Source organism: Melanerpes formicivorus, unplaced genomic scaffold (genome assembly GCF_026170545.1).
Source record: "Melanerpes formicivorus ecotype bairdi unplaced genomic scaffold, bMelFor1.0.p_v2 SCAF_14, whole genome shotgun sequence".
Classification (NCBI taxonomy): Eukaryota; Metazoa; Chordata; class Aves; order Piciformes; family Picidae; genus Melanerpes; species Melanerpes formicivorus.
The window spans coordinates 18,853,088-18,872,331 of NW_027142366.1; the positions used below are offsets into that span (position 1 = coordinate 18,853,088).

Below are 19,244 nucleotides of genomic sequence, written 5' to 3' on the forward strand. Positions count from 1 at the left end.
CAGACTCACAGCAAGGGCTGGAAGGGAGCTCAGAGGTCACAGACTCACAGCAAGGGCTGGAAGGGAGCTCAGAGGTCACAGACTCACAGCAAGGGCTCAGGCTGGAAGGGAGCTCAGAGGGCACAGACTGACAGCAAGGGCTGGAAGGGAGCTCAGAGGTCACAGACTCACAGAAGGGCTCAGGCTGGAAGGGAGCTCAGAGGTCACAGACTCACAGAAGGGCTCAGGCTGGAAGGGAGCTCAGAGGGCACAGACTCACAGCAAGGGCTGGAAGGGAGCTCAGAGGGCACAGACTCACAGCAAGGGCTGGAAGGGAGCTCAGAGGTCACAGACTCACAGAAGGGCTCAGGCTGGAAGGGAGCTCAGAGGGCACAGACTGACAGAAGGGCTCAGGCTGGAAGGGAGCTCAGAGGTCACAGACTCACAGCAAGGGCTGGAAGGGAGCTCAGAGGTCACAAACTGACAGCAAGGGTTGGAAGGGAGCTCAGAGGTCACAGACTCACAGCAAGGGTTGGAAGGGAGCTCAGAGGTCACAGACTCACAGCAAGGGCTGGAAGGGAGCTCAGAGGTCACAGACTCACAGAAGGGCTGGAAGGGAGCTCAGAGGTCACAGACTCACAGAAGGGCTGGAAGGGAGCTCAGAGGGCACAGACTCACAGAAGGGCTGGAAGGGAGCTCAGAGGTCACAGACTCACAGAAGGGCTGGAAGGGAGCTCAGAGGTCACAGACTCACAGAAGGGCTGGAAGGGAGCTCAGAGGTCACAGACTCACAGAAGGGCTGGAAGGGAGCTCAGAGGTCACAGACTCACAGAAGGGCTGGAAGGGAGCTCAGAGGTCACAGACTCACAGAAGGGCTGGAAGGGAGCTCAGAGGGCACAGACTCACAGAAGGGCTGGAAGGGAGCTCAGAGGGCAGAGACTCACAGCAAGAGCTGGAAGGGAGCTCAGAGGTCACAGACTCACAGAAGGGCTGGAAGGGAGCTCAGAGGGCAGAGACTCACAGCAAGAGCTGGAAGGGAGCTCAGAGGTCACAGACTGACAGCAAGAGCTGGAAGGGAGCTCAGAGGGCACAGACTGACAGCAAGGGCTGGAAGGGAGCTCAGAGGTCACAGACTGACAACAATGGCTGGAAGGGAGCTCAGAGGTCACAGACTCACAGAAGGGCTCAGGCTGGAAGGGAGCTCAGAGCTCATCTGCTCCAACCTCCATGCCACGGGCAGGGACACCTCTCAAGCAGTGCTCCATCCAGCCTGGCCTTCAGCACCCCCAGGCAGGAGGCAGCCACAGCCTCCCTGGGCAGCCTGTGCCAGAGTCTCAGTACTCTCAGACTGCAGAACATTTCCTCAGCTGCTGTCCAGCCCTGCTCTGCCTCAGCTCCAAACCACTGCCCCTTGGCCTGGCTCTGGACCCCCTCCTGAGATGCCAGATCTCCTGCTCTGGCACAGCTACCCAGCCCAGCTGCTTGTCCCCCACTGCTCCTGCTGCCTTCCAACCAAAGGCATTCACCAGCAAGAACAGTGTGGCCAGCAGGGCTGGGGAGGGTCTGCAGCCCCTCTGCTCTGCCCTGCTCAGACCACAGCTGGAGTACTGCATCCAGTGCTGGGCTCCCCAGCTCAGGGGAGACAGAGACCTGCTGGGGAGAGCCCAAGGCAGAGCCAGGAGGATGATTCGGGGACTTGAGCATCTCCCCTGGGAAGGGAGGCTGGGAGCCCTGGGGCTGTTTAGTCTGGAGAGGAGAAGGCTGAGAGGGATCTGATCAATGTCTATCAATAGCTGAGGGCTGGAGGGGGCCAAGCTCTTTGGGTGGTGTGCAGTGGCAAGCCAGGGACCAAGGGATACAAACTTGAACACAGAAGGCTTCAGCTCAACATGAAGAGAAACTTCTTTGGTGTGAGGCTGACAGAGGCCTGGAGCAGGCTGCCCAGGGGGGTTGTGGAGTCTCCTTCCCTGGACACATTCAACCCCCCCTGGGTGCATTCCTGTGCAGACTGCCCTGGGTGCTGCTGCTCTGGCAGGGGGCTTGGACTGGATGGTATCTGGAGGTCCCTTCCAACCTCTAATGTCCTGTGGCACTGTGATCATCCCCAGGGGGTAGGATGAACACATCCTGTTCAGTCAGCCTTTGCTCACACCATTTCCACCCCCCTGCCACGGGCAGGGACCCCTCCCACCAGCACAGCTTGCTCAAGGCCTCATCCAGCCTGGTCCTGAACACCTCCAGGCAGGAGGCAGCCACAGCCTCCCTGGGCAGCCTGGGCCAGAGTCTCCCCAGCCTCACTGCACAGAATTTCTTCCTCCTCTCCACTCTCAGTCTCCTCTCTCCCAGCTCAAAGCCATTGGCCCTGGGCCTGGCACTCCCAGCCCTTGGCCCAAGTCCCTCCCCAGCTCTCCTGGAGCCCTTCAGGTACTGGGAGGCTGCTCTGAGGTCTGCCTGGAGCCTTCTCTTCTGCAGGCTGCACAGCCCCAGCTCTCCCAGCCTGGCCCCACAGGGGAGGTTCTGCAGCCTCTGAGCATCTCTGTGGCCTCCTCTGGAGCCTCTCCAGCAGCTCCAGGTCCTTCCTGTGCTGGGGGCTCAGAGCTGGAGGCAGTGCTGCAGGTGGGGGCTGAGCAGAGCAGAGCAGAGGGGCAGAATCCCCTCCCTGTGCTGCTGCTCTCCCTGCTCTGGCTGCAGCTCAGCACTCAGCTGGCTCTGGGCTGCCAGGGAGCATTGCCGGCTCAGGGGAAGCATTTCCACACAAAGCAGGTGGCCAGCAGAGCCTTGCACCGAGCAGGGGAGCTCTTTTCTTTCCTAAGGAGCAGGTGCTGTCTTCAGGGGGTCCTCTGTGTGTGTGTCCCCATAGTTCCTAACCCTCTCTCTCGTTTGCAGCCACCGGCACCAGAAGCTGATGTGCCCTCCCCCCCCCCACCCCGCCTCTCCTTGAAGGTCCTTATGGAGTGGACAGTGGAGATCCTACAGCCCCTGAGTGCCTGCAGGCCTTGTGCCCACACTGCACAAGTGGTGCCTGGGAAGAGGAGGAGGAGGATGAGGATGAGGAGGAGCCCCACAGGCGGCTCCGGGGGCGGGGGGGGCTGTCCCAGGCCGGGTGCCTGCCTTACCTCTATTTCAGAGATGTGCTTTGCCTTCTTCCCTGCCAGCTGCATCTTCAGCTCTGCAATCTCAGCCTCCAGCAGGTGGATGACCTCCTCGTAGTCCTGCTCGGCGCTGTGTGCCTGCCTCTGCCCCAGCTCTGCCACCTGCAGCTTGCTGTGCAGGGAGCGGTTCTCGGAGAGGAAGCCCAGCGCCTTCTGCGGCCAAGCACAGCCACGTCTGCTCCGTGCCCCCTCCGCGGCCAGCCCCCTGCCCGCCTCCCGCGGCTCCCAGCACTCCCTCTGCTAACCTGGTTCAGCCTCTGCAGCTCATCTTCCATCGCCTTCTTGCTGCTCTCCACCTCTTTCAGCAGAGCCTGCGGGAAAGGATTCAGCGGCTCGGAAGGAGCAAGCCACAGGATGCTGGCTGGGAGGTCACAGAGTGGCTCAGGAAGGGAAGGGAGCTCAGAGAGGATCTCCTCCAACCCCCTGCCATGGGCAGGGACACCTCCCACCAGCCCAGGCTGGCCTCAGGAAGGCCACATCCAGCCTGGCCTTCAGCACCCCCAGGCAGGAGGCAGCCACAGCCTCCCTGGGCAGCCTGGGCCAGAGCCTCAGCAGCCTCACACTCAACAACTTCTTCCTCAGCTCCACTCTAACCCTGCTCTGCCTCAGCTCCAAACCCTTCCCCCTGGGCCTGCCTCAGACCCCCTCAGCAAAAGTTCCTCTGCAGCCTTCCTGCAGGATCCCTTCAGCTCCTGGCAGCAGCTCTGAGGAGCCCCTGGTCCGACAGCCCCTGCCCACCAGAGCCCTGCTCTACAGGAGCAGTTGTGGGCACTGCCTCCCACCACAGTGCCTCTGATGCCTGCAGCAATGCCCCTGGGGGCTGCCAGGGTGCTGCCAGCCGTGCTGGGCCAGGGTGGGAGGGCAGGGGGTGGTGCCCCTGCTGTTGCTGGGGGTCAGGGGGTTGTGGGAGCCCTCCCTGTGTCTCTGAGCAGTGCCTGCCGCTGCCAGAGCACGCTGCCAGCTGAGGCTGAGAGGCACAAAGGTGCAGTGAAGGGAGAGAGCTCTGCAGTGAGGAACCTGCAGAATGCAAGCTCCTGGTGGCTCTGGAGAGGGAGAGGCAGCCCCCAGCCCCCCCTGTGTGACGAGAGGCAGCCCCAGCAGAAGGCAACATCCAGAGCTCCACCTTGAGCCTTCGCACTTCGTGCCGCAGGTCCAACGTCTCCAGCTGCAGCTGCTCCAGCTCCTCACTGCTGGCACAGCTCAGAGAGTCCAAGGTCTGCAGGGCAGAGGGACAGACAGACAGCATCAGGAACCACCTGGGAATGGAGACCCTTTACCTCTTGTCCTGTCCCTTGTTCCCTGGGAGCAGAGCCCAAGCCCCAGCTGGCTGCAGCCTCCTCTCAGGGAGCTGCAGAGAGCAAGGAGGTCTCCCTCAGCCTCCTCTGCTCCAGGCTCAACACCCCCAGCTCCCTCAGCTGCTCCTCCCCAGCCCTCTTCCCCAGACCCTTCCCCAGCTCTCTTGCCCTTCTCTGGCCCTGCTCCAGCTCCTCAATCTCCTTCCTGCAGTGAGGAGCCCAGAGCTGAACCCAGCACTCAAGCTGTGGCCTCCCCAGTGCCCAGCCCAGAGGCACAATCCCTGCCCTGCTCCTGCTGCCACCCCACTGCTGCTCCAGGCCAGGCTGCTGCTGCCCTTCTTGCCCCCCTGGGCACCCCCTGGCTCCTCTCCAGCTGCTGGCACCCAGCACCCCCAGGGCCTTCTCTGCTGGGCACTTTGCAGCCACTCTGCCCCCAGCCTGGAGCCTTCCTGGGGTGGTTGTGACCCAAGGGCAGGACCCAGCCCTTGGCCTTGCTGAACCTCATCCCCTTGGCCTCAGCCATGGCTGCAGCCTGGCCAGGGCCCTCTGCACAGCCTCCTGCCCTGCAGCAGATCAGCTCTGCCACCCAGCTGGGTGCCATCTGCAAGCTGGTTCAGGGTGCACTCAGATGGACCCTTGAGGCCTTCTCTAGAACTTGCTGCAGCCACAGTGGTTGCTGCCTGCTGCTGCCTTCTCTTTGGAGCTCCAGGAGAGGCAGGGAATGGTCCCCTGGGGGCCCTGCATGGGAGTGGTGCTGGGGGGGGAGGGGGGCTGCACTGACCGGGGAGTGGAAGGCTGAGGTGTCCAGCAGGTTGGCCACTTCGTGCTGAGTGAAGAGCATGCAGCTGGAGTCCAGCCCAGCCTCCTCCAGCTCCTCCTGCAGCAGGGCCCTGAGGGCCTGCAGCACCTCTGCAAGAGAGCAGCAGCAGTGAAGGGGATGGGGGGGGAAGGGGCTGGGGGGGAAAGGGGTGGGGGGGGAAAGGGGTGGGGGGGGAAAGGGGCTGGGAAGGGAAAGGGGCTGGGAGGGGAAAGGGGCTGGGAGGGGAAGGGAAGGGGCTGGGGGTAAGAGGTTGGGAAGGGAAGGGGCTGGGAAGGGAAGGGGCTGGGAGGGAAGGGGCTGGGAAGGGAAGGGGCTGGGGGGGAAGGGGCTGGGAAGGGAAGGGGCTGGGAGGGGGAAGGGGCTGGGGGGGGAAGGGGCTGGGGGGGGAAGGGACTGGGAAGGAAAGGGGCAGGGGGGAAGGGGCTGGGATGGGAAGGGGCTGGGGGGGAAGGGGCTGGGGGGGGAAGGGGCTGGGGGGAAGGGGCTGGGAAGGGAAGGGGCTGGGGGGGAAGAGGCTGGGGGGAAGGGGCTGGAGGGGAAGGGGCTGGGGGGAAGAGGGTGGGGGGAAGGGGCTGGAGGGGAAGGGGCTGCGGGGTGAAGGAAAGGGGCTGGGTGGGGAAAGGGGCTGGGGGGGAAGGGACTGGGCGGGAAGGGAAGGGGCTGGGGGGGGAAGGGGCTGGGAAGGGAAGGGGCTGGGAGGGGAAGGAGCTGGGAGGGGAAGGGGCTGGGGGGGAAGGGGCTGGGAGGGGAAAGGGCTGGGGGGTGAAGGAAAGGGGCTGGGTGGGGAAAGGGGCTGGGGGGGAAGGGACTGGGGGGGGAAGGGGCTGGGGGGGAAGGGGCTTTGAATGCTCTTGGAAAGTCTTCTGGGCCTCAGCTTTGCTGCAGGAGGTCTCCCAGGGGCTCTGCTGCTGCCCAGCTCCTGCTTGCCAGGCTGGGCTTAGGGGCCCTGAGCCTCAGCCCAGCTTTGCATCTCCTCTCCAGGGATGCTCCTCCCAGCCTCCTGCTCTTGGCCTGGGGACTCTTCTCAGCAGCTGGGAGGCTCCCCCAGTCCTCAGGCAGCTCTGCCCTGCTCCCTCTCAGCAGAGGCCCAGCAGAGCCCCCTCCCCCCCCCCAGGGAAGCAGCCCCCCGGAGGCAGAGCTGCTGCTCACCCCCATAGGCCACCGTGCCCTGCGAGTCGGTGGGGAGGCTCTGCCGCAGCTGCCTCTTCTTCTCCTCACTCACATCCAGGCCCAGGTACTGCAGCACCTGCAGCAGAACAATCAGCCTGGCAGCAGAGAGGCACTGGCAAAGCAGCTCTGGGAAGTGTCTGCTCAGCTCCTGCAACTCACCCTCCAGGCAGCACCTCCCTAGGCAGCAGCCCTGGGCTGCACTTCCAGGCCCTGCTTCCCTGCGTGGGCACAGAGATCACAGAGCCATAGACCAGGGCCTGGGCTGGAAGGGACCTGTGAGGCTCACCCAGGGCAAGCCCTGCAGCCAGCAAGCACTGAGGCTGAGATGTGCCTCTGCAGGTCACAGCTTGCCAGGCATCCAGGGCAGGCAGAGCCCAGCGCTGCTGGGAGGTGCAGGAGGACTCCCAGCTCAGGACTGACCCCAGCCTTGAAGCTGGACAGGGGCTGGGCCAGGAAAGGTTGCTCCTTGAGGGACCTCCCAGCCTGGGCTTCTGTGGCTCTGGGCAGCCCTCTCCCCACCAAAACTGGCCCAGGATGGACTTGGCCTGGCCCAGAGCATCATCCCAGCCAGCCAGCAGTGGGACTCATAGAATCATGGCCTGGATAGGGCTGGAAGGGACCTGGGAGGCTCACCCAGGGCAAGCCCTGCAGCCAGCAGGGACAGCTGCAGCCACAGCAGGCTGCTCCCAGCCCCAACCAACCTGCCCTGCACTGCTGCCAGCCATGGGGCAGCTCCACCTCTCTGGGCAGCCTGGCACAGGCTCTCCCCACCCTCTAGCACCAAACATTTCTCCTTCTCTCCACTCTCAGCCTCCCTCTTGCACTTCAAACCATCCCCCCTTGGCCTGGCCCAACAGGCCCTGCTCAGCACTCTGTCCCCAGCTCTCTTCTGGCCTCTTGAAGCTCTGCAAGGCCACCAGGAGGTCTCCCTGGAGCCTTCTCCTCTGCAGGCTGCACAACCCCAACCCTCCCAGCCTGGCTTCCCAGCAGAGGGCTTCCAGCCTCCCAGCACTGCTGTGGCCTCCTCTGGCCCTGCTCCTGCAGCTCCAGGTTCACTGCTGACAGGAGGGGGTCTGAGCCTGCCCCATCCTGTCCCATGTCTCTGGAGAGCTTTCTCACAGGAGACATCCCTGGGGCAAGCAGCTCCTGCAGGAGACCCCAGTGTGGTGCTGTGGGGGAAAGGGAGGAGCAGCTCCCTCCATGGGAACAGAGCAGGGGCTCTGCCCCCAGGCAAGAAGGGGGCAGGAGGGAAGAGGAATGGAGCCTGGGCTCAGGGTCAGGCTGGACAAGGCTCTGAGCAACCAGATCTAGCTGAGGGTCTAAGCAGGCCCTGCTCAGAAGTCTGTCCCCAGCTCTCTTCTGGCCTCCTGAAGCCCTCCCTGGAGCCTTCTCTTCTCCAGGCTGATCAATCCCAACTCTCTCAGCCTGCTCCTGAAACCAGGACACCTTCACATCCCCCCCAGAGCACCCCAGCCAGCCTGCAAGCAGCTCTGCAGCTCTGCCAACCCATAGGGGCTGGATCAAAAGCTGCTGAAGCTGCACCCAGAGCCAGCTGCCAGGAGCTCAGCCCAGTGAGTTGTGCTGGGAGCTGAGGAGATAAAAGCTCTTCCCACAGCAGCTCCTGTGGCAGCAGCAGACACTGAGGCACTCTGCTCCTCCCCATCACCCCTTGCTCTCTCATTATGCCTCCTGCCCTCCCTGTCTTCCCCTGATATGGATCAGTTCAGCCCCAGGCAGCACCTAGGAGCAGCCAGACCTGTGCAAACCCCACTGGCTGCTGCCAGCAGCAAGGGAAAGCTTTCAGAAGGCAAAGCCAAACTCAGCAGGCTCTGGGAAAGAGCCCAAGGTAGACACTTCCCTGTCCCAGCTGCAGCCCCAGCTCCTGCTCACCCCAGCTCCTGCTCACCCCAGCTCCTGCTCTGCTCACCCCCAGCTCCTGCTCACCCCCAGCTCCTGCTCTGCTCACCCCCAGCTCCTGCTCACCCCCAGCTCCTGCTCACCCCCAGCTCCTGCTCTGCTCACCCCCAGCTCCTGCTCACCCCCAGCTCCTGCTCTGCTCACTCCCAGCTCCTGCTCACCCCCAGCTCCAGCTCCTGCTGACCCCCAGCTCCTGCTGACCCCCAGCTCCTGCTCTGCTCAGCTCCAGCTCCTTCTCAGCCCCAGCCAGCAGCTCCTGCTCACCCCCAGCTCCTGCTCTGCTCACCCCCAGCTCCTGCTCAGCCCCAGCCAGCAGCTCCTGCATGGTGCCCTGCAGAGAGCATGGATCACAGAATCACAGAATCAATAAGTTTGGAAGAGACCTCAGAGGTCACCAAGTCCAAGCTGTCACCCAGCACCTCCTGACAGCTATGGCTCCAAGTGCCACATCCAATCCCCTCCTGAACACCTCCAGGGATGGGGACTCCACCACCTCCCTGGGCAGCACATCCCAGTGGCCAATCTCTCTGGCTGGGAACAATTTTCTCCTCCCCTCCAGCCTGAACCTCCCCTGGCACAGCTTGAGACTGTGTCCTCTTGTTCTGCTGCTGGCTGCCTGGGAGCAGAGCCCAACCCTCACCTGGCTCCAACCTCCCTGCAGGGAGTTGCAGAGAGCAAGAAGGTCTCCCCTGAGCCTCCTCTTCTGCAGGCTAAGCAACCCCAGCTCCCTCAGCCTCTCCTCACAGGGCTGTGCCCCAGACCCCTCCCCAGCTTTGTTGCCCTTCTCTGGACACCTTCAAGTCTCTCAATGTCCTTCTTGAGCTGAGGAGCCCAGAGCTGGACACAGGACTCAAGGTGTGGCCTGAGCAGTGCTGAGCACAGGGCACAAGGACTTCCCTGCTCCTGCTGGCCACACTCTTCCTGCTGCAGGCCAGGATGCCCTTGGCCTTCTTGGCCCCCTGGGCACACTGCTGGCTCATGTTCAGGCAGCTGTCCACCAGCACCCCTGGGTCCCTCTCTGCCTGGCTGCTCTCAGCCACTCTGACCCCAGCCTGTAGCTCTGCCTGGGGTTGCTGTGGCCAAAGTGCAGCCCCTGGCACTTGGATGTGTTCAATCTCCTGCCCTTGGCCTCTGCCCATCTGTCCAGCCTGTCCAGGTCCCTCTGCAGAGCCTCTCTACCCTCTAACAGCTCAACTCCTGCCCCCAGCTTGCTGTCAGCTGCAAACTCACTGCTGATGGACTCCATCCCCTCCTCCAGATCATCAATAAAGATATTGAACAGGCCGGGGCCCATGAGGAGGAGTCCTTCCTCACATGGCAGTCACCAGCAAGCCCATGGGACTTGTCTGCTCTCACATGCTCCTTGGGAGGTCCTTTTGCACCTCCTGCTCCTCTTCTCACCAGCCCTGCACCAGGCACTGCTGCCAGCTCCCAGGCTTTGGGATGCCCTGGATCCTCAGTCTGCAGTTGCTGGCATCTGGTGTGAGCCACCCCAAAGCCATCTGGGATGTGTGGTGGCCACTGAGCATCTCCTGACCCTGGCACTGCTGCAGGGGCCAGCAGCCCCAGAGGGCAGCTGAGCAATGCTCAGCAAGAGCTAAAGGAGCTGTGGGGGGCAAGAGGCTGGGGCCAGGCTCTGCTGAGTGCTGCCCAGGGCCAGCAGAAGGGCCAGCAAGGGGCAGAAAGTGTCAGGCAGGAGGTTGGAGCTGAGCAGGAGGAGAAAGTTGTTTGGGGTGAGGCTGCTGGAGGCCTGGAGCAGGCTGCCCAGAGAGGTTGTGGAGTCTGCTGGTGTGGAGAGCTTCCAACCCCCCCTGGGCACTGTGCTGCTGGGCAGGGTGCTGGGGGTGCCCTGCTGGAGCAGGGTGAGCTCCAGGGCTCCCTTCCGAGCCCAGCAAGCCAAGGGTCCCCACTCCTGGCACCACCTGAGTGCTGCTGTGAGAGCCGTGAGGAGCAGCGGTGCCAGCCCCGTTGCCAGCAGTGATGCCAGCAGCGATGCCAGCAGCGGTGCTAGCCCCGATGCCAGCCCCGATGCCTGCAGCAGTGCCAGCCCTGATGCCAGCAGCGGTGCCAGCCCCGATGCCAGCCCTGGTGCCAGCCCCGATGCCAGCAGCGGTGCCAGCCCCGTCCTGCAGGAGCGGAGTCACCCGGGCAGGGCACTCCCCGGCTGCCTGCGGCGGCGCCCGGGCAGGGCAGCAGCAGGGCCAGGGGGTGGCAGCAGCCGTTCGGTGCTGTGTCCACCGCACATCCCCCGGTGCCGGCAGCCCCCCGGGGAGGATCTGCAGCCCACCAGCAGCCAGGGGCCGTGGCCCTCCAGGGGCACTCTGCCCTGTGGCCGAGGTTTCATTGCCCTCTGCTGCCTCTGCACCTCCCGAGGTGCTCTCCAGGGCCAGTGGTGCTCAGAGGGTCAAACCCCATCCCAGCACCTCCCTTCCTGCACTTGGTTGTGTCTGCAAACTCCTCTCTGCTGCAATCCCCTCGGGGGTGGCTTCCACAAGCAGCATCACAGCACCCCAGCAGGGTGAGGCTGGAAGGGAGCTCTGGAGCTCAGCCACCCAAGCCCTGCTCCAGCAGGGCACCCCCAGCACCCTGCCCAGCAGCACAGTGCCCAGGAGGGGTTGGAAGCTCTCCAGACTCGGAGGGGAGCTGGACAGCAATCCCTGCCCATGGAATGTGCTTTCCCTGGAATGCTGAAAGGAGCAGCAGTTCTGGCTGGGTCCTTGGTGAGATCTCCTCTACTTCAGCCTTCCCTCACCCACACCAACCTGCCTGAGGGCACCCCAGCAGCAGCAGCAGCACTGTGGGGGGCAGCTGCCTGCACCCACAGCCCTGAGCCAAACACATCCTGCCCTAGGGAGCTGCAGGTGCCAGGAGGAGACCTCAGGAGCTGCCTGAAGCACTGGGAAGGAGCCAAGAGGAGCCCAGGTGTGTTTAAATGCCCCTGCAGACACAGCTGGGATGTTTCACTGCTCCCTCTTCTTCCTTCTTACCTTCAGAGGCTGGTCCCAACCTCCAGCAACCTCAGGTGAGAGCCCTTTCCTTCCTTCCCAGCCTTGCTGATCAGCACAGGTTGGTGTCTGACTCTCACACCTCTCTCTCAGCCCCAGCTCAGCCAGCTGCAGCAGCTCAGTGCTGGGATGCTGAGAAGGAATTCAATGTGCTGAGCACCACGGCTGGCTCTGCCCTCAGTACTCCCAACACAGCCTGCTCAGCATCCTAGGGAGGGGAAGGGGGCTGGGGCTGGAGCAGGCTGCTGGCTGGAGGGTGGTGAATGCCCAGGGGAAGGCACTGAGCGAGTGCTGGAGCTTTGCTGTGTGCAAACAGGCAGGCAGCCAGCAGACCACAGCTGTTCAGCTTTGCCTCTGTTACTCCCTGCCAGGCCCAAGCAGTGTGGTGTCCTGGGCTGGTCCTCACAGGCCTGAGTGTGACATTGGCTCAAGAATCAAAACTGAGAGCCCTGGGGCTGAGAGCCTGCAGAAGAGCAGCCCCAGAGGGCAGCTGAGCAATGCTCAGCAAGAGCTAAAGGATCTGTGGGGGGCAAGAGGCTGGGGCCAGGCTCTGCTGAGTGCTGCCCAGGGCCAGCAGAAGGGACAGCAAGGGGCAGCAAGTGTCAGGCAGGAGGTTGGAGCTGAGCAGGAGGAGAAAGTTGTTTGGGGTGAGGCTGCTGGAGGCCTGGAGCAGGCTGCCCAGAGAGGTTGTGGAGTCTGCTGGTGTGGAGAGCTTCCAACCCCCCCTGGGCACTGTGCTGCTGGGCAGGGTGCTGGGGGTGCCCTGCTGGAGCAGGGCTTGGGTGGGTGAGCTCCAGAGCTCCCTTCCAGCCCCTGCCCCTCTCTGGCTCTGTGTGTGGACACCTCAGGCAGGATGGCTTTGAGGCAAACAGAGCCTCCACAGATCAGCAGCTTGTGGCCTGCTCTCTTGAGTCTGAATCAATCCCAATCAGTTCCTTCTCAGAGCAGCAGCCCAGGGAGAAGGTTTCTGCTGTGCTTGCAGGGTGTGAGGCCTGTGGATTGTTTGCTGCACTGCCTCTCTTGGGAGAGGAGTGAGAAGTGAGCTTGCTGTGAGGGGGGAGGACTCTCTCCACTTACCAGTTCCAGTTTGCCATCCTTGAGGCGGATGTGGGGATCCAGGGCCACTTTTGCTTTGGTGCCTGCAGCTGCCCTGTGGTTGGATGCTGAAGTGGGTGCTGCAAAAAAAAAACCAACCCACAAACATGAAGGTGAAAAGGAGAGGAAGGACTGCAAAGCACAGTCCAGCAGTCTCCTGGCATGGAATATGATGTGTGTGCAGCAGGCCAGGAGCAGGGAGCAGGATTTGCTGAGGAATTGGATGCTGGGACAAACCTGCCCTGAAACTCTGCTTCTGCAGGGCTCAGGAGAGGACATCTCACCCAAGGGCTGCAGAAATGGCACCTGGGAAACTTCCTGTCCCAAGTGTCTGTGGAGCCTCAGGGCATGGAGGTGTCTGTGGGGAGAGTCAAACCACCTCTGCCTGGCTCCTTGCTCACTGATGAGCAGAATTGAAACTGCAGCCTTGGCTTTCACAATGGCCATGGACAAAGGCAACTGATGGAGTAAAGGCACTGTGGGAAAGCACCAGGGCAAGACTTTTCCCCTCCCCAAGGCTGCAAAGAGCCTTGAACCCTTTTCCCTCAGCCAGGCAGAGAGGTGGCTTTGGGTACAGGCAGCCAGATGTGTTGGCAGGCAGGCAGGGGGGGAGAAGGGGGCAGGAAGGCAGCAGCTCTGCTGTTGGTGAGCTGTCAGGAGAGCAGGAGGGGCAGCTGCTGACAGCTGGGGCTGGGGTTGTGCAGCCTGCAGAGGAGAAGGCTCCAGGGAGACCTCCTGGGGGCCTTGCAGAGCTTCAAGAGGCCAGAAGAGAGCTGGGGACAGAGTGCTGAGCAGGGCCTGTTGGGCCAGGCCAAGGGGGGATGGTTTGAAGTGCAAGAGGGAGGCTGAGAGTGGAGAGAAGGAAAAATGTTTGGTGCTGAGGGTGGGGAGAGCCTGTGCCAGGCTGCCCAGAGAGGTGGAGCTGCCCCATGGCTGGCAGCAGTGCAGGGCAGGTTGGTTGGGGCTGGGAGCAGCCTGCTGTGGCTGCAGCTGGCCCTGCTGGCTGCAGGGGGTTGGACTGGATGAGCTTGGAAGGTCTCTTCCAGTCAAACCATTGTGGGATTCTGTGTTTCTCCTCTGAACCTCTCAGGTGTGGAGGCAATGAGCTGGTGGAAGGAGAAGGCAGCCAGGAGCAGCTGGGGTGCTGCACCTTCAATCCCCCAGGGCAGGCGCTGAGCCGCTGCCCCCAGCAGCTGGGAGGCAGCAAGAGGGCAATAACCAACCAACCAACCGTGGCTGCTGGGGCTCCCACCACCACTTGGCTCCCCCAGGGCAGAGCTGCTCCCCTCCCAGGCCTGGCTGACCAGGATTAGCTCCCCGTGGCTGTGCTGCCAGCTGCCACCCATGGCAGCCAGCAGGCGAGAGGCAGCCCCAGCCCCCGGCTCCCAGCCCGGCCGCTGCTCTTGCAACGCCAGGTGTCCCTTTCCATGGGTGACAGCAGCGCCACAGAGCCTGCTCAGCGCTTCCCAGGGCACAGCCCTGTGTCTCCAACCCCCTGAGCTAAGGCAGGGAGCGCTGAGGTCACTGCTGCCTTGCCCTCCTCAGCCAGGGCTTCGCTCCCTCCCCCCGGCAGCTCTGGCTGCCTGCGGTGGCCACATCAGAGCCTGCCTGAAACCAAAGCTGCAGGATGCTCGGGGCAGGGAGGAGAGCCCAAGGGCTGTCCCTGTCCCAGGGTGACTCCAGTGCAGAGCAGAGGAGGTGGAGGCTGAAGGCTCCTGAGCTTGCCCGAGGTGAGCAGGGCAGCGCTGGGAGCCGAGCGCTGATGCAGGCCCAGCTCAGCACCCTCTGCTCCGGGGCTCCCACCGAGCCCTGCTGGGCACCAAGCTCAGTTCCCTCCCAGCACCCACTCCCAGCCTTCCAGCTGGGAATCACAGCATGGCACAGGGACCCTCAAGTGGTGCCAGGGCCTCAGCAGCAAGTGGGACCTGTGGCCACAGGGCAGCATTGCCAGGGACTTTTCCTTGGGGCAGGAGTAAGCTTCACATCCCAGGGATGCAGGACACTGCCTCTTGCTCCTGCTGACACTCTGGGAGTCCCTGAGGTTTGCTGTCACCTTGCTGGAGGTCACCTCCCTGTACTCTGCACCCTGGGGGTCCCTGAGGATTGCTGTCACCTTGCTGGAGGTCACCTCCCTGCACTCTGCACCCTGGGGGTCCCTGAGGATTGCTGTCACCTTGCTGGAGGTCACCTCCCTGCACTCTGCACCCTGGGGGTCCCTGAGGTTTGCTGTCACCTTGCTGGAGGTCACCTCCCTGCACTCTGCACCCTGGGAGTCCCTGAGGTTTGCTGTCACCTTGCTGGAGGTCACCTCCCTGCACTCTGCACCCTGGGGGTCCCTGAGGATTGCTGTCACCTTGCTGGAGGTCACCTCCCTGGGCACTGCACCTTGGGGGTCCCTGAGGTGTGAGCTCAGCCCCCTTCATGTCAGGTGAGCAGAGAAGATCTCTGCACAACAGAGCTCAGAGAGGACTCAGAGCATGGAGAGAAAGCCCAGCATGCAGAAGTGAGTCAGAAGTGAAGCTGGATGTGGGGAAGTGTGACAGCCACACCTAGAAGCCATTTCCCAGTGTGAGCAGTTGAGGGCATCCCTGGTGCCCATGGAACACTGAGGGCTGCTGAGCACACCACAGCCAGCACCCAGGGAGCATTTCCAGGCTGGGCCTGTGAGCAGCACCCTCAGAAGGGAAAGCTGCCTGCAGTGGGACCTGCTGCCTGAGACCCTGCAGGGAGGGGGCAAAGCCACTGCTGCCAGTGGGCCAGGGGCTGGGAACAGGAGGAGCTGTCTCCTCTCAGCACCTCTGAATGCCTTGGTAGAGATGTTTGCTGCTGTGGACAAGTGTGGACATCACCACTGCCCACTGAGTAACCAAGCTCCTGCTGTCCACAGGCTGCTAACCATGTCCTCAGCTGCCAACCATGCCCTGAGCTGCTAACCATGTCCTGAGCTGCTAACCATGTCCTGAGCTGCTAACCATGTCTTGAGCTGCTAACCCTGTCCTAGGCTGCTAACCATGTCCTGAGCTGCCAACCCTGTCCTAGGATGCTAACCATGTCCTGAGCTGCTAACCATATCCTAGGCTGCTAACCATGCCCTGAGCTGCCAACCATGTCCTGAGCTGCTAACCATGTCCTGAGCTGCTAACCATGTCCTGAGCTGCTAACCATGTCCTGAGCTGCCAACCATGTCCTAGGCTCCTCCAAAGCAGTGTGGCCAGCAGCACAGGGAGGGGATTCTGCCCCTCTGCTCTGCTCTGCTCAGCCCCCACCTGCAGCACTGCCTCCAGCTCTGAGCCCCCAGCACAGGAAGGACCTGGAGCTGCTGGAGAGGGGACAGAGGAGGCCACAGAGATGCTCAGAGGCTGCAGAACCTCCCCTGTGGGGCCAGGCTGGGAGAGCTGGGGCTGTGCAGCCTGGAGGGGAGAAGGCTGCAGGCAGACCTCAGAGCAGCCTCCCAGTACCTGAAGGGCTCCAGGAGAGCTGGGGAGGGACTTGGGCCAAGGGCTGGGAGTGGCAGGCCCAGGGCCAATGGCTTTGAGCTGGGAGAGAGGAGACTGAGAGTGGAGAGGAGGAAGAAATTCTTTGCAGTGAGGCTGGGGAGACTCTGGCACAGGCTGCCCAGAGAGGCTGTGGCTGCCTCCTGGCTGGAGGTGTTCAGGACCAGGCTGGATGAGGCCCTGAGCAAGCTGTGCTGGTGGGAGGGGTCCCTGCCCATGGCAGGGGCTGGCACTGGATGACCTTTAAGTTCTCTTCCAGCACAAGCCAGTCTGGGATTGTGTGATTCCCTTTCCCCAGCAGGCTGAGTCTCATCTCCCTCTGGGCTTCCACTCCTGCAGCACTGACCCCAGTGCAGCCTCCATCCCCCTCAGCAGTGAGGAGCCAGGGCTGCTTGTCAGCCACAGCTGAGCAGGGCTCTTACCTGAGACAGTGAGCTCTGGGGGGCAGATGTCTGGTGACAAGGAAGGCACAGGGAAGTGATTTTCTCGGGGGTTCTGGAAGAAACAAGAGAGAACATCACAGGCAGTGCCCCAGGAGAGCCTGGGGGTGGAAAGAGAGAGCAGGAAGAGGAGAGGCTCGAGGGGGAGCAACCCATCTGGCCCCTCAAGAGCCAAGAGATGGATCCAAAGGGACTCTGGGGGCGACTCTGGGAGCTCTTGGCACAGCCTCCTGCTGAGCCATCCCAGATCTCTGCTCACACCCAGAGCCAGGGGCTGGGCATGGCTGAACTGTGGGTGAGAGGTGAGGATGGATTCCACCCCCTGGGGATGCCCCACAGAGGTTCATCTCACAGCTCTACATCCAACTAACCATGAGGAGGAACTTCTGTGTTGCAGGGTGGTGGAGCTGGAGGTTAGGAAGAAATTCCTTCCAGTGAGGGTGGGGAGACACTGGGGCAGGCTGCCCAGAGAGGTGGTGGGGTCTCCAGCTCTGGGGACATGCAAAGCCCACCTGGATGTGACCCTGTGGCACCTTCTCTAGGTGGCCCTGCCTTACCCAGGGGGTTGGACTCCATGATCTCCAGAGGTCCCTGCCAGCTCCTGCCATCCTGTCATTCTGTGACCCCACTCACCAATAAGGTCTTGAGTCCAACCACAGCCCCAGACTCCTCATTGTCCCCATGGGCAGGGCAGGCTGGGGAGCAGCAGGGCCCTGAGCCACAGGGGAGAGGTGCTGAACTTTCCTGGAGCCCCCTGCAGATCCTGGGAGGCCACAATGAGGTCTCCTGGGAGCCTTCTCCTCTCCAGCCTGCACAACCCCAACTCTCTCAGGCTGTGCTCAGAGCAGAGCAGCTCCAGCCCTCTGCTCCTCCTCCTGGCCCTGCTCTGGACACCTTCCAGCCCCTCCAGAGCCTTCCTGGCACAGAGGCTCCAGAGCTGGCCCCAGAGCTCCAGCTGTGGTCTCAGCAGAGTGGAGCAGAGGGGCAGAATCCCCTCCCTGGCCCTGCTGGCCACACTTCTCTTGCTGCAGCCCAGGCTCTGCTTGGCTCTCTGGGCTGCCAGTGCTCACTGCTGGCTCCTGCTGAGCTTCTCCTCCCCCAGCACCCCCAAGGCCTTTCCTTCAGGGCTGCTCTCCAGCCAGTCCCTGCCCAGCCTCTAGCAGTGCTTGGGATTGCCCTGCCCCAGCTGCAGGACCTTGCCCTTGGTCTTATTGACCCTCCTGAGGTTGTCCTGGGCCCAGCTCTGCAGCCTGCCCAGGTCCCTCTGGATGGATCCTTCCCTCCAGCCTCTCCAGGTCCCTCTGGATGGATCCCTTCCCTCTAGGCTGCCCAGGTCCCTCTGGATGGATCCTTCCCTCCAGCCTGCCCAGGTCCCTCTGGATGGATCCTTCCCTCCAGCCTGTCCAGGTCCCTCTGGCTGGATCCCTTCCCTCCAGCCTGCCCAGGTCCCTCTGGATGGATCCTTCCCTCCAGCCTGCCCAGGTCCCTCTGGATGGATCCTTCCCTCCAGCCTGTCCAGGTCCCTCTGGATGAATCTCTTCCCTCCAGCCTGTCCAGGTCCCTCTGGATGGATCCTTCCCTCCAGCCTGCCCAGGTCCCTCTGGATGGATCCCTTCCCTCCAGCCTGCCCAGGTCCCTCTGGATGGATCCTTCCCTCCAGCCTGCCCAGGTCCCTCTGGATGGATCCTTCCCTCCAGCCTGCCCAGGTCCCTCTGGATGGATCCTTACCTCCAGCTGTCAGCTGCTCCACACAGCTTGGTGCTGAGGGAGCCTCAGTGCCGCTGGCAACGTCACCAACAAGGGCCAGGCTGGATGAGGCCCTGAGCAAGCTGTGCTGGTGGGAGGTGTCCCTGCCCATGGCAGGGGCTGGAGCTGGCTGATCTTGAAGATCCCTTCCAACCCAACCCATCCTAGGAACCAGAAAATGAACTGGTGGCTGTGGTCTTAGACATGAGCTCCAACCTACCTCTGGGGACCTAGGATGGACCTTCAGCCTGCAGGAGCTGAGCCCATTTCCCACAGCCCGTGGAGGTGGGGATGTGCTGTTGCTGAGGGCTGACAGCCCGGGGTGCAGCCGTCCCCTTCCAGGCAGAAAGGCCACTTCTGTGTTTCCCTCATGTCTTCAGCAGGCAACAGGCACAGAACAGGTTATTGGCAACAGAACCACAGCCCCACACCTGCAGAGCTTCCATGGTGTGCTGCTTTCTCCAGGACCATCCCATGATCACCCCACCTCAGCCCCTGCAGCCTGCACTGCTGCAGCTGCATCCCCCCCAGCCTGCACTGCTGCAGCTGCATCCCCCCCAGCCTGCACTGCTGCAGCTGCATCCCCCTGCAGCCTACACTGCTGCAGCTGCATCCCCCCCAGCCTACACTGCTGCAGCTGCATCCCCCCCAGCCTGCACTGCTGCAGCTGCATCCCCCCCAGCCTGCACTGCTGCAGCTGCATCCCCCCAGCCTGCACTGCTGCAGCTTCATCCTCCCCAGCCTGAACTGCTGCAGCTGCATCCCCCCAGCCTGCACTGCTGCAGCTGCATCCCCCCCAGCCTGCACTGCTGCAGCTGCATCCCCCCCAGCCTGCACTGCTGCAGCTGCATCCCCCCCAGCCTGAACTGCTGCAGCTGCATCCTCCCCAGCCTGAACTGCTGCAGCTGCATCCCCCCCAGCCTGCACTGCTGCAGCTGCATCCCCCCCAGCCTGCACTGCTGCAGCTGCATCCCCCCCAGCCTGCACTGCTGCAGCTGCATCCTCCCCAGCCTGAACTGCTGCAGCTGCATCCCCCCCAGCCTGCACTGCTGCAGCTGCATCCCCCCCAGCCTGCACTGCTGCAGCTGCATCCTCCCCAGCCTGAACTGCTGCAGCTGCATCCCCCCCAGC

At 62.9% G+C, this 19,244-nt stretch overlaps 1 protein-coding gene across 3 annotated transcripts in view; it reads right to left on the reverse strand.

Annotated features, from left to right (window-relative positions):
• The window catches only part of LOC137445486 (syntaxin-binding protein 4-like), an 88,345-nt gene that overhangs the window by 15,164 nt on the left and 53,937 nt on the right, over positions 1–19,244 (reverse strand). For all 3 annotated transcript variants that reach the window (XR_010988413.1, XM_068147284.1, XM_068147285.1), the window contains exons 10-17: positions 18,334–18,487; positions 16,350–16,422; positions 12,416–12,513; positions 6,396–6,492; positions 5,208–5,335; positions 4,255–4,347; positions 3,377–3,442; positions 3,096–3,284 (exon numbers count right to left, since the gene is read on the reverse strand). Coding sequence is in view for 2 of the 3 variants with exons in the window: in XM_068147284.1 (XP_068003385.1) it covers positions 3,096–3,284; positions 3,377–3,442; positions 4,255–4,347; positions 5,208–5,335; positions 6,396–6,492; positions 12,416–12,513; positions 16,350–16,422; positions 18,334–18,487 (898 nt within the window). In the remaining variant the exon portion in view is untranslated. The remainder of the gene's footprint in view (positions 1–3,095; positions 3,285–3,376; positions 3,443–4,254; positions 4,348–5,207; positions 5,336–6,395; positions 6,493–12,415; positions 12,514–16,349; positions 16,423–18,333; positions 18,488–19,244) is intronic.